This window comes from Pan paniscus, chromosome 7 (genome assembly GCF_029289425.2).
Source record: "Pan paniscus chromosome 7, NHGRI_mPanPan1-v2.0_pri, whole genome shotgun sequence".
NCBI classification, from domain to species: domain Eukaryota; kingdom Metazoa; phylum Chordata; class Mammalia; order Primates; family Hominidae; genus Pan; species Pan paniscus.
In genome coordinates, this window is record NC_073256.2 from 40,769,410 (window position 1) to 40,784,263 (window position 14,854).

The window sequence follows — 14,854 nt, forward strand, 5'->3', positions numbered from 1 at the left end:
TGTGTTGACCAGTTCTCTGTGGGTACCCACTAGGTCTACACAGATACAACCTGATAGTACTTAACCTCAGGCTTGCTCTGTGCATCTTCTTCCTTCTTCCCTGAGACTTTCGTGTTGATGACAAAGCATGGAAAAGGATGGGAACACCATGGTGCAACTACAAAGTACCGGGATTTAACACTCCTTGAGGCGTGTCTTTGACCAAAGGAAAGGAGAGAGTCAATAGTACAAGCATCCTCCTTGCTCCTGTAGGATAGGTGGTCTTGACATGGACTTTATATGGCTTCTCAAATGGTCCTGACGGATAGAGCAACTAGATCATTGTAGCAGTGGCCAACTTCCTAATGCATCTTTGAGTAAGCTCTCCCTCCCTCCCTGCGTCATTCCCCTGTCCCTTACTCCTAGTCCCTGGGATCACACTCTGCAGTAAAATACTTGCACTAAATCTTTGTCTTAGGCCCTGCCTTCTGAGGATCTAGGCTAAGTCATCCATCTATTGGACACAATTATTACCCCTTTATTCAGTCACTTACTACACTCATGATTCCTTTTTTCTTCCCAGACTTTCCTTCTGGGGGCATTTTTTCTTTTTCTTTTTTTTCCTTTTTCTTTTTCTTTTCTTTTTTTTTTCTTTTTTTTTTTTTTTAACAGAGTCTTGTTCTATTGCCCAGGCTGGAACACAAAGGCATGATCTTGACTCACTGCAAACTCCACCTTCCGAGTTCAAGCGATTCTCATGCCTCAGCCTCCCAAATAGCTGGGGTTACAAGCATGCTCCACCATGCCTGGCTAATTTTTGTATTTTTAGTAGAGACGGGGGTTCACCATGTTGCCCAGGCTGGTCTCGAACTCCTGGCATCAACTGATCTGCCTTCCTAGGCCTCCCGAAGTGCTGGGATTACAGGGTGAGCCACCTAACCTAGCCCATTTTTTCTTTATCTTCATGTTTAGAAATTTCTTTAGAGAGGTTTGTTGAAGGTAAATCTGTCAGTTTATGTTTCTCTGAAAATGCTTTATTTTACCCTTGTTTTGGAAAGAAAATTTCACTGGCTATACAATTTCTAGGTTGACAGGTTTTTTTCCCTTAACCTCTCAGGCCTGTGGATATATTATACCCTGTCTTCCAGGATTTTCCTATTAATATTACTGTTACTGAATCCACTTTTCACTCATTTATAGATAATGTGTTTTTTCTTTATGACTGCTTTTTTAGATCTTCTCTTTGCCTTTGGTATTCTGCATTACAATGATGATGTGCTGAGTGTAGATTTCTTTTTACTTCTCTGTTTCAGAGTCACTGGTCTTCTTGAAGCTAAAGATTTGTATCTTTCATCAAATCTAAAAAGTTCATACCCATTAAATCGTTGAATATTGCCTTTCCTCTTTTTTCTGTGTTATCTCCATCTCATACTTTATTGGGCCTTTTAACTCTGTTCTCTGTGTCTCTTAGCCTCTCATGTTTCCATCTCTTTGTCTCTGTGCTACATTCTAGGTAAATATTTCAGCTGATCTTCTAATCCATGATGTCTCTCTTTAGCTGTGTATATTCTCTTGTGTAATTTTCCTTTAAGTGTTTAATTTCTATTACTTTATTCATTTTTAGAAGTTCTGTTTTGGTTCTTTTCCAAACTTGCCTCATCAATCTTGGTTACCTTTGCTTTTTTTTTTGTTTTGTTTTGTTTTGAGACAGGATCTCATTCTGTTGCCCAGGCTAGAGTGCAGTGGTGCAATCAGAGCTCACTGCAGCCTCGACCTCCCAGGCTCAAGTGATCTTCCTACGTTAGCCTCCCAAGTAACTGGAACTACAGGCATGCACCACCATTCCTGGCCAATTTTTTTTTTATTACTATTGTTTGTAGAGACAGGGTTTTGCCATGTTGCCCAGGCTGGTCTTGAACTCCTGAGCTAAAGAGATCTGCCCGCCTCAGCCTCCCAAAGTGCTGGGGTTACAGGCATGAACCACTGCACTTGGCCTGCCTTTGCTCTTTACTCATTGTTGCAATTGCCACCTTTATTTCTTGAAACATACTGTTTCATATTTATGAAATGTGCTATTTATTTATATTCCGTGTTCAGTGACAGTATTTTTTGAAATATTTCTAGATCTGGTTCTGTTCACTGTAGTTTCTGTATGTTATTTTGTGGTGTTTCTTTTTGTTTGTTGGTTTGGTTTTTTTGAGACAGAGTCTCATTTTGTCGCCCAGCCTGGAGTGCAGTGGCATGATCTCAGTCACTACAACCTCCGCCTCCCAGGTTCAAGTGATTCTCCTGCCTCAGCCTCCCAAGTAGCTGGGATTACAGGTGTGTGCCACCATGCCTGGCTAATTTTTGTATTTTTAGTAGAGATGGGGTTTCACCATGTTGGCCAGGCTAGTGTCGAAATCCTGACCTCAAGAGATCTACCCACCGCAGCCTCCCAAAGTGCTCTCCTTATTTGTTAATGTGCGTTTTTAAAAAAATGCCTCTATTAAGATATATTTTAGGCTGGGCGTGGTGGCTCATGCTTTAATCCCAGCACTTTTGGAGGCCGAGGCGGGTGGATCATGAGGTTAGGAGTTCGAGACCAGCCTGGCCAACACAGTGAAACCCCGTCTCTACTAAAAATACAAAAATTAGTTGGGCATGGTGGCGGGAGCCTGTAATCCCAGGTACTCAGGAGGCTGAGGCAGGAGAATTGCTTGAACCCGGGAGGCAGAGGTTGCAGTGAGCCAAGATCGTACCATTGTACTCCAGCTTGGGCAACAGAACTAGACTCCGTCTCAAAAAAAAGAAAAAGAAAAAAAAAGATATATTTTACATATCATATCATATAATTTATCCTATTCAATAATTTTTGGTAAATTTAATGAGTGGTGCAAACATTGCCATAAGTCAGTTTTTGAACATTTTTGTCACCCTAATAAAAGCCCTCATGCACATTTACAGTTCATCCTAATTCCCACCCCAGCCCCAGGCAACCATTAGTTTATATTCTGTCTCTATAGATTTATCTTTTCTAGACATTTCACATAAATGGAATCATACAATATGTGGTCTCTTATGTCTGGTTTCTTTCATTTAACATATTTTTTGGGGTTCATCCATGCCATAGCAGTTTGTTCCTTCTTATTGATGAATCCATCTGTTGTGTGAATAGATACCACATCTTTATTCCTTTTTTTTGAGACAGAGTTTTGCTCTTGTTGCCCAGGCTGGAGTGCAGTGGCGCGATCTTGGCTCACTGCAACCTCTGCCCCCTGGGTTCAAGCGATTCTCCTACCTCAGCCTCCTGAGTAGCTGGGATTACAGGCATGCACCACCACGCCCGGCTAATATTTTGTATTTTTAGTAGAGATGGGGTTTCATCATGTTGGCCAGGCTGCTTTCGAACTCCTGACCTCAGGTGATCCTCCCGCCTTGGCCTCCCAAAGTGCAGGGATTACAGGCATGAGCCACCGCACCCGGCCGGGATTACAGGCATGAGCCACCGTGCCCGGCCTCCTTTTTTTTTTTTAACGCATCCCCATTGTTAAGCATACAAATTTCTGTTTATTCATTTACCAGTTGATGGACATTTAGGTGAAGTTTTTGGCAATTATCAATAATGCTGCTATGAACATTTGCATGCAAGTTTTGTGTGGACATGTTTTCATTTTTCTTAGGTAGCTACCAGAAGTGAAATTTTGGTTCCTACAGTAATTTTTTTTCTTAACTTTTTGAAAAACTGCCAAATGTTTCCCAAAGAGGCTGCATCATTTTACATTCCCACTGGCAATGTCTGAGGGTTCCTGTTCCACCACATCCTTGCTGACTTCTGTTATTCTATTAGTCAGACAGGCCTGCCATAACAAATTGCCACAGACTGGGTGGCCTCAGCAACATACATTTGTTTTCTCACAGTTCTGGAGACTACGATTCTATGATCAAGGTGCTGGCAAATTTGATCTCTGGTGAGTACCATCTCCCTAGCTTATAGATGGCCGCCATCTTACTGTGTCCTCACATGGCCTTGTCTCTGTGCTTCCATGAAGAGAGAGGGATAGAGATAGAGAAAGATCTCATGTCTTTCTCTTCTGATAAGGACACAAATCCTATCAGATTAGAGCTCCTCCTTACCTCATTTATGTTAATTATCTCCCTACATACTCTATCTCCAAATACAGGGGATTAGGGCTTCAACATAGGTTTTGCAAGGAGGACACAATTCACTCCCTAACATTCCTCCCTCTGTCCCCCGCAAATTCATGTTCTTCTCACATGCAACACATTCGCCCCATCCTAACAGCCCCCAAAGTCTTACACCATTTCAGTATCAATTGCAAGTCTAAGATCTCATCTAAATACAATAGGCCCTCCCTATCCACGGGTTCTGCATCCATGGATTAAACCAACCACAAATCAAAAATATTTGGAAAAAACAAAAAGGATGGCTGCATCAGTACTGAACAGGTGCAGACTTTTTTCTTGTAATTATTCCCTAAACAATACAGTGTAACAACTATTTATGTAGCATTTACACTGTATTTGGTATTATAATTCATCTAGAGATGATTTAAAGTATACAGGGAAATGTGCATAGGTTATATGCAAATATAAAATACACCATTTTATATAAGAGACTTGAGCATCTGTGAATTTTGGTATCCATGGAGGGAGGTCCTAAAAACCAATACTCTGCAGATACTGAAGGACAAATTCCATTAAATTTTATGGCTCCAGTCAGGGGTGGTGGCTCACACCCATAAGCCACTGAGTTCAAGACCAGCCTGGGCAATATGGTGAAACCCTGTCTCTACTAAAGGGCTTATTAGTTCCAACAAGAGCTGGTTGTTAAAAAGAACCTAGCGCTTCCCTCCCCTCTCTTGCTTCCTCTCTCTCCATGTAATCTCTGCACAGGCCGGGTCTCTTTGCCTTCTGCCATGAGTGGAAGCACCCTGAGGTCCTCACCAGGTGTCCAGTCTTGAACCTTCCAGCCAGCATAACCATGAGCTCGATAAACCTCTTTTCTTTATAAATTACCCAGCCTCAGGTATTCCTTTATAGTAACACTAAAGGGACTAATGGACTGACACAGGCCCACTCACATCTTTTGGCCCCCCCGCCTTTTTTTTTGAGAGAGAGTTTTGCACTTGTTGCCCAGGCTGGAGTGCAGTGGCGTGATCTCAGCTCACTGTAACCTCCGCCTCCCGGGTTCAAGTGATTCTCCTGCCTCAGCCTCACGAGTAGCTGGGATTACAGGCACGCACCAACATGCCTGGCTAATTTTTATGTTTTTAGTAGAGACAGCATTTCACCATGTTGGCCAGGCTGGTCTCAAACTCCTGACCTCAGGCCATCTGCCCACATTGGCCTCCTAAAGTGCTGGGATTACAGATGTGAGCCACCATACCTTTTGCCCATTTTTTTTATTAGATTGTGTGTCCTCCTGTTATTCGGCCTGATGTGTTTCGTGAGCTCATATTTATTCATACCTTTTACATGGGAGTTTTGGGAGCCTGGTGTATTTCTCCTGAAAGGATTTCTGGTTATCTCTGCCAGGAACCCAGACATACTACATAGGTCTACTTTAAATGAAATCCTTCCTATAGGTTTTAGGCCCCACCAGTAATGTAATTTTCTGCCCTTAATCTTGCTGTGGCTCTGGTGATCTTATTTTCTGAACAGCAGCAACAACAACAACAACAAACCAGAATACATGGTTGGAATAGAAATATTTATGGGGACCAAGTGCCCAGGGTATTTGGAGTCATGACTGCCTAGGAAAATTCAGGTTATGTATAGTTATGGGGCCATTTTCACTCTGAATTTTAGAGACTGGCAGGGCCAGGTGGACAGAATTTGGTGTCATGACTTTATTGAGTTAAAAAAAAAATCTGTGATTTATCTCAAAATACCATCTCTTAGTGTGATATACGTGCTCTTTTTGCCCCTTTCATTTTTAATTAACAAATAGCAATTACATATGGTTATGTGGTACAGTATGATATTCTGATATTTATTTACATTGTGGAATGATTAAACCAAATTAACATATCCATCGCCTCACATACTCATCTTTTTGTGATGAGATTATGTGTGTCCTTTTTAATCAATATCCTAGGGATGGCTAATTAACAATTAAAGTACTCTGTTAGGGAATATAATCTCCAAAAGAGGTTGATTCGCTTTTGAAAGGTCCTAAATAGATGTCCACGTTTCAGAAAGCTTCAACCATTTTTATGTCCAATCAACAGCAGGACTTATGGATTTTCCTTTGGTTAAATAAGTAGTGTTAATGATGTCTGGATTAGCTAGAAATACTGTATGAAGGCCACCTACACTTGCATGGATGGACAGGATATAGAAATCTAGGAAACCCAATGTGCATATCCTTTGTAATGGTGCTCTTGGTTTAGGTTCCCAAATAGAAGACATACTCAGGAAATTATCTGAGGATTATTATTCCCTTACTTCAACTAGAAGATTTGCTGAATCCTGCCCCCAAAATATTATTTCATGTGTATAGAATAAGTGTGTCATGCAAAGTTTGGTCGGAGTTCCTAAAAGAACAAGGAGTTGGATCTTCACGAAGGTTACAAAACAGTTTGTATAACTGTTTTTGACTGCACTTGCTACCATTAAGTATTTGCACAGGCAGGAGAATTGCTTACAACATAACATTGCAACAGCTGCAAGTTAAGAAGGTTGTGTGGTAAAGGAAGTGAAAATGTTAGATCATGGTAAACAAATACTATCTAGGAACAGTGAAGGGGCATCGTGCCAACTGGATTCCTGAGTTGAAAATCATCCTGCTCCAATAATTTTCAGACTATCCTCATTCGGGAAGGATAGGGAGGGCCCTTGTATGTGTGGATTAAAATAAGTCATGGGATATCTGAGGCCTAGGAAAAGATAAGGTTAACCCTTCTCTAGTCCTATTCCATGCAGAGCCCTTGGATGTCTCTATAGCATCCGCCAAAGCCTTCAGAAGCTTGACCTCAACCACACTGTAAAAACCTGGGTGTGGGAGAGGGATGCAGTTATTTGACAAAATGGTTGGGAGAGGGTCAGAAATCTTTCTTTGGGTAAAATCATTCTGTAGTTGCTGAAGTAACCATTGATAATTTAATGTGCTTCCTAGAAAGCTCTTCTTGGCTCACAGATTTAGGCATCAATAAAAATAGGCAACATTTATCGAGGGTCGTCTTCTCCTTGTGCTAAGTATTTTACATACGTTATGTCATTATGTGTGTACATTTCCATTCAACCCCATGAATGGATGTTTTTAGTTTTTATCTCTTTTATGTATAATGAAAGTGATGTGCAGAAATCATATGAATTAGGTGTTTGAATGCGCACTCGAGCTTACCGTTTCTTTTTCACCACCTGTATCTCTAATCCTCTTAACTGGCAGGAATGGGGCAAGTCAATTTCAACACGCGAGTCTTAGGCTAAATCTGTTTATAGGAGTTGCCCCTAGAAAGGGAGTCAGGATCTCCAAACCCTAACACATTTTAACGCTGAGGTTCACATAACTCCCAGCGCTCCTTCCGCACGAACCGCCTCTGCACAGGGAACCTGCTGGAAAGGACGAGCCTCTCTTGCAGATGGGCCAATGAGATAGCTTGCTCTTGTGAACGACAGGTCTTGTGGCCAATGGGCTCATGCCCGGAGGCCTCGAAGAGCGGAAATTGGCCCTGGAGCATGTGGGCCCTGGGGCGTGGGTTGAGCTCGGTCTTCTCCTGAGGCCGCGCGGAGCTGGGCGACTGGGGCGAGGACTCGCGCCCAGGTGAGGACTGGCCCCGGTTGCGGCGTGCCAGGCAGGCCAGGGTCGCTCGGGGGCGGGCAGGTTGGGTTTTTGCTCAAGCACGTGGGGTGAGCCGCCCTCCCGGGCCTCTCCCCTCCCACTTCGGGGGGCTGTCGGGCGGGGGCGGGAAGTCGTTATTCGAGGCCCGGTGCCGCGGCCCCAGAGAAGGTGTCCAGGTGGGGGCGGCAGGGGAGGCCCTCCGGAGGCCGAAGTGGACCTCTTATTTGGCCTGAGAGAGGAGATAGAACCCCTGCAGGGCTGTGGCTTTGGGGAAAGGTGCTTTTCTCGGGGTGGAAAGGGGATGGGACTCGCCTTCGGAGGCCTTGCTTCTGGTTAGGCCCGAGTCGCGAGGCCTCAGCGCGGAGCAAGCACTCAGGGATGCGAGGGAGGCAGGCCCAGCCCGTCCTGGGTTCGCTCCCCATTGAACCTTTCGGACAGCCAAGTATCTGCTACCTGATCCCAGGGGGAAACCCACACTGGGAGAGGGCCCTCTGGAGGAGCTACCTGAATCTATAGAAGTGGTGCTGGGGGTTGAGGGAAGCGTGGACAAAGAGGAAGATTCCAGATGTCCCTTGAGGGAGGCCGTCCAGCGCTTCTGAGTATGTAGCTGTTAGCATACTGATTGCTTGGGATTCTTTGGGTGGTGTTGGGGAGGTGTGAGCAGAGTCCTGGCTCACCGAAAAGGGGTGTTAGCAGTTAAATATAGCCTTCAAGAAAGGGAGTCATATCCTGCGTTTAGAGTGTGAAAGAGGATAGTTTAGTTCGATAAATTTTGCATGTTCTTGAACTGTCTGCACTTATGCTGTGGGTTTATGAATTGTGTGTTAATATTTTCTTTGAATGTATGATTTCTCTGTAGCTAATACTTAAGACAGCTTTTTTATTTTTTTGTTTGTTTGTTTGTTTTGAGACGGAGTCTCGCTCTGTAGCCCAGGCTGGAGTGCAGTGGCGTGATCTCTGCTCACTGCAACCTCAGCCTCCCAGGTTCAAGCGATTCTCCTGCCTCTGCCTCCCGAGTAGCTGGGATTACAGGCGCAGGCCACCATGCCCAGCTAATTTTTGTATTTTTAGTAGAGATGGGGTTTCACCATTTTGGTCAGGCTGGTCTCGAACCCCTGACCTTGTGATCTGCCCACGTCGGCCTTCCAGAGTGCTGGGATTACAGGCGCGAGCCACCACCCCCGGCCAAGACAGCTTTTTGAAAGTTAAGAAGAGGCTTCTCCCAGCATTTGGGGAGGCTGAGGTGAGAGGATCACTTGAGGTCAGCAGTTTGAGACCAGCCTGGGCAACATGGCAAGATCCCGTCTCTACAAAATTTTTTTTAAAATTAGCTGGGTATGGTGGCAGGTGCCTGAAGTCCTAGCTACTTGGGAGGCTGAGACAAGAGGACTGCTTGAGCACAGGAGGTTGAGACTGCAGTGAGCTAAGATGCCACCACTTCACTGTATCCTGGATGACAGAACAAGACCCTGTCTCTTAAAAAAAAAATTCTTTTCCATTAAGAAATGTTTTTCAGGAATCAGGGGCAAGTCAGGACAATGAGAGGAGCCCCTTAAAGAGGGAGTCTTGAAATCTGTAGGTTATAAAGTGATATATATATATATATATATATATATATATATATATTTTGAAACAGAATCTTGCGCTGTCACCCAGGCTGGAGTGCCACAATCTTGACTCACTGCAACCTCCGCCTCCTGGGTTCAAGCAATTCTTGTGCCTCAGACTCCTGAGGAGGGGGGATTACAGGCATGCACCACCACGCCTGGCTAATTTTTGTGTTTTTAGTAAAGACAGGGTTTCATCATGTTTGCCACGCTGCTCTTGAGCTCCTGACCTCAAGTGATCCACCCGCCTCGGCCTCCCAAAGTGCTGTGATTACAGGCGTGGGCCACCACGCCCAACCTACAGGTTATGAAGTGATTTTGAAGAGACCTGATGGGCTTTAGATTTGGTAGGGAAGCCAGGGAGAGCCTCACCCCTGGTAACCTGGGAGAGAGAAGGGTGCTAAATGCAACCTGTGAGACTGAGCAAGTATTGTAGGCTCAAAGCAGAAAGACTGTGTACTCTGGAGACTTCTGATGGAGTTTGAAATAAGAGAGTTTTTAAAATTTTTTTTTCTATTTTTAAATTATTTGTAGAGACAGGGTCTCGTTGTGTTCCTAAGGCTGGCCTCAAACTCCTGGCCTCAAGTGGTCCTCCCACCTGGGCCTCCCAGAGTGCTGGGATTACAGGCATGAACCACTGTGTGTGTGTGCTCAGCCTGAAGGAAGAATTTTGTAAAAAAGAATTGGATGGAGATTTGGAGAAGCAGCTAAACAGATCAAGGAAGATAATTTAGTGCAATCATAGACTGGAAAAAAGGACTCTTATGTAGGAAAGAGAGGCCAAAAACAAAGCAAAAACCCATAAATATTTGTTGACAATAATTTTATGATATGGCTGTGTTAACTATGAAATTGTTTATAGGCCAGGCACAGTGGCTCACGCCTGTAATCCCAGCACTTTGGGAGGCCCAGGTGGGCTGATCGCCTGAGGTCGGGAGTTCGAGACCAGCCTGACCAACATAGAGAAACCCCATCTCTACTAAAAATACAAAATTAGCTGAGCATGGTGCTGCATGCCTGTAATCCCAGCTACTCGGGACGCTGAGGCAGGAGAATCACTTGAACCCAGGAGGCAGAGGTTGCAGTGAGCCAAGATTGCGCCATTGCACTCCAGCCTTGGCAATAAGAGTGAAACTCCGTCTAAAAAAAAAAAGGGCGGTGGGGGAGGAAAAGAAATTGTTTATAAACCAAAGTCATCCTCATACATAAAAACTGCCTTAGCCAGGTGCAGTGGCTCACGCCTGTTATCCCAGCATTTTGGGATGCTGAGGCAGCAGATCTCTTGAGCCCAGGTGTTTGAGACCAGCCTTGGCAACATGGCAAGACCCCGTCTGTACAAAAAATATACAAATTAGCTGGGTGTTGTGGTGCATGCCTGTAGTCCCAGCTACTCAGGAGACTGAGATGTGAGGGTCACTTGAGCCCAGGAGGTCAAGGCTGCAGTGAGCCATGATCATGCCACTGTACTCCAGCCTGGGCGACAGAAGGAGACCCTCCTAAAAAACTGCTTCCTTATACAACAGCTAGTTAACTTACAGGACTGAGTTTTGTGAGAGGCTATTTGGGTAGAAAATATAAGTAAGTTCAAGGAGGACATGGGCCTCTAAGGCAGGGGTTCCCAACCCCCAGGCCACAGGCTGGTTGGGGGGCCTGTTAGGAACTGGGCTGCACAGCAGGAGGTGAGAGATTGGCAAATGAGCAAAGCTTCATCTGTATTGACAGCTGCTCCCCATGGCTTGTAGTATCACCTGAGCTCTGCCTCCTGTCGGATCACTGGTGGCATTAGATTCTCATTGTGCAAACCCTCTTGTGAACTTCGCATTGGAGGGATCTAGGTTGCATCCTCCTTATGAGAATCTAATGCCTGATGATCTGTCACTGTCTCCCATCACCCACAGATGGGACCAGCTAGTTGCAGGAAAACAAGATCAGGGCTCCCACTGATCCTACCTTATGGTGAATTGTATAATTATTATATTTCATTATCTATTATAATGTAATAATAGAAATAAAGTACACAATAAATGTAATGCATTTGAGTCACTCTGAAACCATCCCCCCACCCCTGGGTCCATGGAAAAATTATCTTCCAGGAAACCAGTCTCTGGTGCCAAAAAGGTTGGGGACCACTGCTCTGAGGGATTGTTAATGAAGGATGTTTAGAATATTACAGATCAAATAGAAGCCTTTGAAGTGAATATGTTGTAGAAGGCTAGGCGTGTTACTGGACTGACTCAAAATACTATTTTAATGCTTTGTGAGTGTGTCTTGAAGGAAAAGGAAAACAATTGGGAACCTTAATCTTTTGAAAATGCTGGCAGGTAATTAACCAGAACAGGATCGACACGTGTTCTCTACAGCCCTTCCATGGATCCTTTCCGACCATCGTTCAGGGGCCAGTCTCCTATCCACCCATCCCAGTGCCAGGCTGTACGGATGCCAGGCTGTTGGCCACAAGCTTCTAAACCTTTGGACCCAGCTCTGGGCAGGGGAGCACCTGCAGGCAGAGGCCATGTATTTGGAAAGCCAGAGGAACCAAGCACACAGAGGGGGCCAGCACAAAGGGTAAGACCACTTCTGGATGCATAGGAGTGGCATACAGCTTACCTGTGTGCCGTCAGAGGAAGTAATGGATTTCAAAGTGCTTGCAGGGCTGGGCACGGTGGCTCACGCCTGTAATCCCAGCGCTTTGGGAGGCCGAGGCAGGTGGATCATCTGAGGTCAGGAGTTCAAGACCAGCCTGGCCAACCAACATGGTGAAACCCTGTCTCTACTGAAAATACAAAAATTAGCCAGGCGTGGTGGCGGGTACCTGTAATCCCAGCTACTCAGGAAGCTAAGGCAGGATAATTGCTTGAATCGTGGAGGCGGAGGTTGCGGTGAGCTGAGATCTCGCCAGTGCACTCCAGCCTGGGCAACAGAGCGAGACTCCATCTCAAACAATGACAACAAAGTGCTTGCAAAACTGGGAAGCCCTAAACAGAAACAAGGTTGTCTTTTTTTTTTTCTTTAACAAGTAGATACATCTGGGCAAATATTTCAAATCTAGAGTTTCTCGAGGTATGAAGAAGTACCTCATAATGAGCGCTAGATGGACTTGGTAAGTACCGTAGGTCCTCTAGCTTCTGATCATCCCTCCATCCCTCCATCTGTAATTGTTAGGTCTAAAGGTACAATCTCTTGTTGTTTTCTGAATATTTAGATTTTCACCTGGTTTTGGCTCTATGATATTAGCAGCAGTTTCTGCCTCTGAGGTAATAACACTTTTGTTCATTTTGGAAGGCTCATTGCCCAAATCTTAAAGAAAAAGAATCTTCAGTTATTGCTGCTGCTGTGTGAACACTTAACGTGTATATGTTCTTAAACTTTTAATTATAAAGTAATTTTAAGAATAATATTTGTCTATAATTAATATGTCAAAGAGAGTTAGCAAATATAGGGAGAACCTAATGAAGTTATGATTATTTTAAGTAGAGTTTACATTTGACAAATGTATTATTTTTATAAGGAGAAAAGTTTATGAAAGTAATCTTACATGTTGACTCAAATGAATTGCTTGAGTCTATATGTAGCTTTTATTCATGTCAGATCCAACTGGTATAACAGTAGTAGACATTCAAGACTGCCACAGGAAAACAGTAGCAGGTTACCCAAACCTCTGATACTCATAAATGATCCAGCTTTTTTGAAATTTATTAACCAGTACACTTGTTCTCTCTTGCCTTGAATATGCAGAAAATAGAAAATTGGAAAAGTTCTGTTGCATTTTGTTATACTGTTTATCAAATCAAAATGGAAAAATTAACTCTGTTCTGTTGCATTTTGTTATACTGTTTATCAAATCAAAATGGAAAAGTTAATTCTGTTCTGTTGCATTTTGTTATACTGTACACATCAAATCATGGGCCATAACTGTAACTGTGCTTTAAGACCTAATATTACGTAGTTACAGGTATTTTTTAAAGTTTATAAAATGTTTCCCTTTATTCTTATAACATGTATAGAATTTGAAGATGATTTTTATTATATACCAAGACTAAGAAAGCCCTTGTTTCTGGGGTTTTAAACTACCTCTTAGAACTTTATTCTTTGACTTTCCACAGGAGTCTGTGGGTTTGGTCTCCATGTTCCAAGGCCTGGGCATTGAAACAGTTTCTAAGACCCCTCTGAAACGGGAAATGCTTCCATCAGGTATGTGGAAAACTAACTTGAGAAATTTGGTGGTATGTGTGATTGGTTTCTTCTAAAATCCAAATGGTTTATTTTCAGAAACATAACTGTGCTTTTTAAAAAAAAAAGAAAACTATAAAACACGTTTAACTCATAGTCATTGCTGGGGTTCGGTTCTTTCTTTCAGGTAGAGGCATTTTAGGTCGAGGCTTGTCTGCTAATCTGGTACGCAAGGACAGGGAGGAACTCTCTCCCACTTTTTGGGATCCAAAAGTGTTGGCGGCTGGGGACAGCAAGATGGCAGAGGCCTCCGTTGGTTGGAGTAGGTGGGTAAAGTTACCCTCTCAGGTAACTATCAAATTGAGATGGAATATCTCTGTAAGTTCAGAGAGCAACTCTAAGAAGGGTTGTGTCATCTTATAATCAATGTCTGGTTTTATATTAAAGAATGCATATTTCTCAAGAGTAGTCAGCAGCTGTTAACACAGCTAGGCATTGGAAAAGGGTAAGAAGTAGTTCTCCACTGGGCTGTTCAGAAATTCATTTGTCCTCTTAAAAAATTACCCTGATCATGGTGATTTTTTTTTTTTTTTTGAGATGAAGTTTTGCTCTGTCTCCCAAGCTGGAGTGCAATGCCTCGATCTTGGCTCACTGCAACCTCCGCCTCCCAGGTTCAAGCAATTCTCCTGCCTCAGCCTCCCAAGTGTCTGGGACTACAGGCATGTGCCACCATACCCAACTAATTTTTTGTATTTTTAGTAGAGACAAGGTTTCACTGTGTTAGCCAGGCTGGTCTTGAGCTCCTGACCTCAGGCAGTCCACCCACCTCGGCCTCCCAAAGTGCTGAGATTACAGGCATGAGCCACTGTGCGTGGACTTTTTTTTTTTTTTTTTTTTTGGGATGGGGTCTCACTGTGTTGACCAGGCTGGAATGCAATGGGGCAATCTTGGCTCACTGCAACCTCCACCTCCCAGGTTCAAGCGATTCTCCTGCCTCAGTGTGCCGAGTAGCTGGGACTACAGGTGTGCACCACCACGCCCGGCTATTTTTTTTTTTTTTTTTTTTTGAGACAGTCTCACTCTGTCACCAGGCTGGAGTGCAGTGGCACGATCTCGGCTCACTGCAACCTCCGCCTCACACCCAGCTAATTTTTGTATTTTTAGTAGAGACGGGGTTTCATCTTATTAGCCAGGTTGGTCTCAAACTCCTGACATCAGGTAATCCTCCCGCCTTGGCTTCCCAGAGAGCTGGGATTATAGGTGTGAGCCCTTGCACGCAGCCGTGGTGATTCTTTAATAACGTTGAGTCAAA

At 44.0% G+C, this 14,854-nt stretch overlaps 1 protein-coding gene across 10 annotated transcripts in view; it reads left to right on the forward strand.

The window, feature by feature from the left end:
• Positions 1–7,613: 7,613 nt before the first annotated feature.
• The window catches only part of PIWIL2 (piwi like RNA-mediated gene silencing 2), an 88,950-nt gene continuing 81,709 nt past the window's right edge, over positions 7,614–14,854 (forward strand). For 2 of the 10 annotated variants that reach the window (XM_055115993.2, XM_055115995.2), the window contains exons 1-4: positions 7,665–7,747; positions 11,694–11,937; positions 13,476–13,563; positions 13,730–13,868. In XM_055115993.2, the coding sequence (XP_054971968.1) occupies positions 11,740–11,937; positions 13,476–13,563; positions 13,730–13,868 (425 nt within the window). In that variant the 5' untranslated portion in view covers positions 7,665–7,747; positions 11,694–11,739. Of the gene's footprint in view, positions 8,365–11,693; positions 11,938–13,475; positions 13,564–13,729; positions 13,869–14,854 lie in introns of those variants that run through there. The other 8 variants (XM_055115990.2, XM_055115992.2, XM_008977237.5 and 5 more) reach the window with 8 other exon arrangements.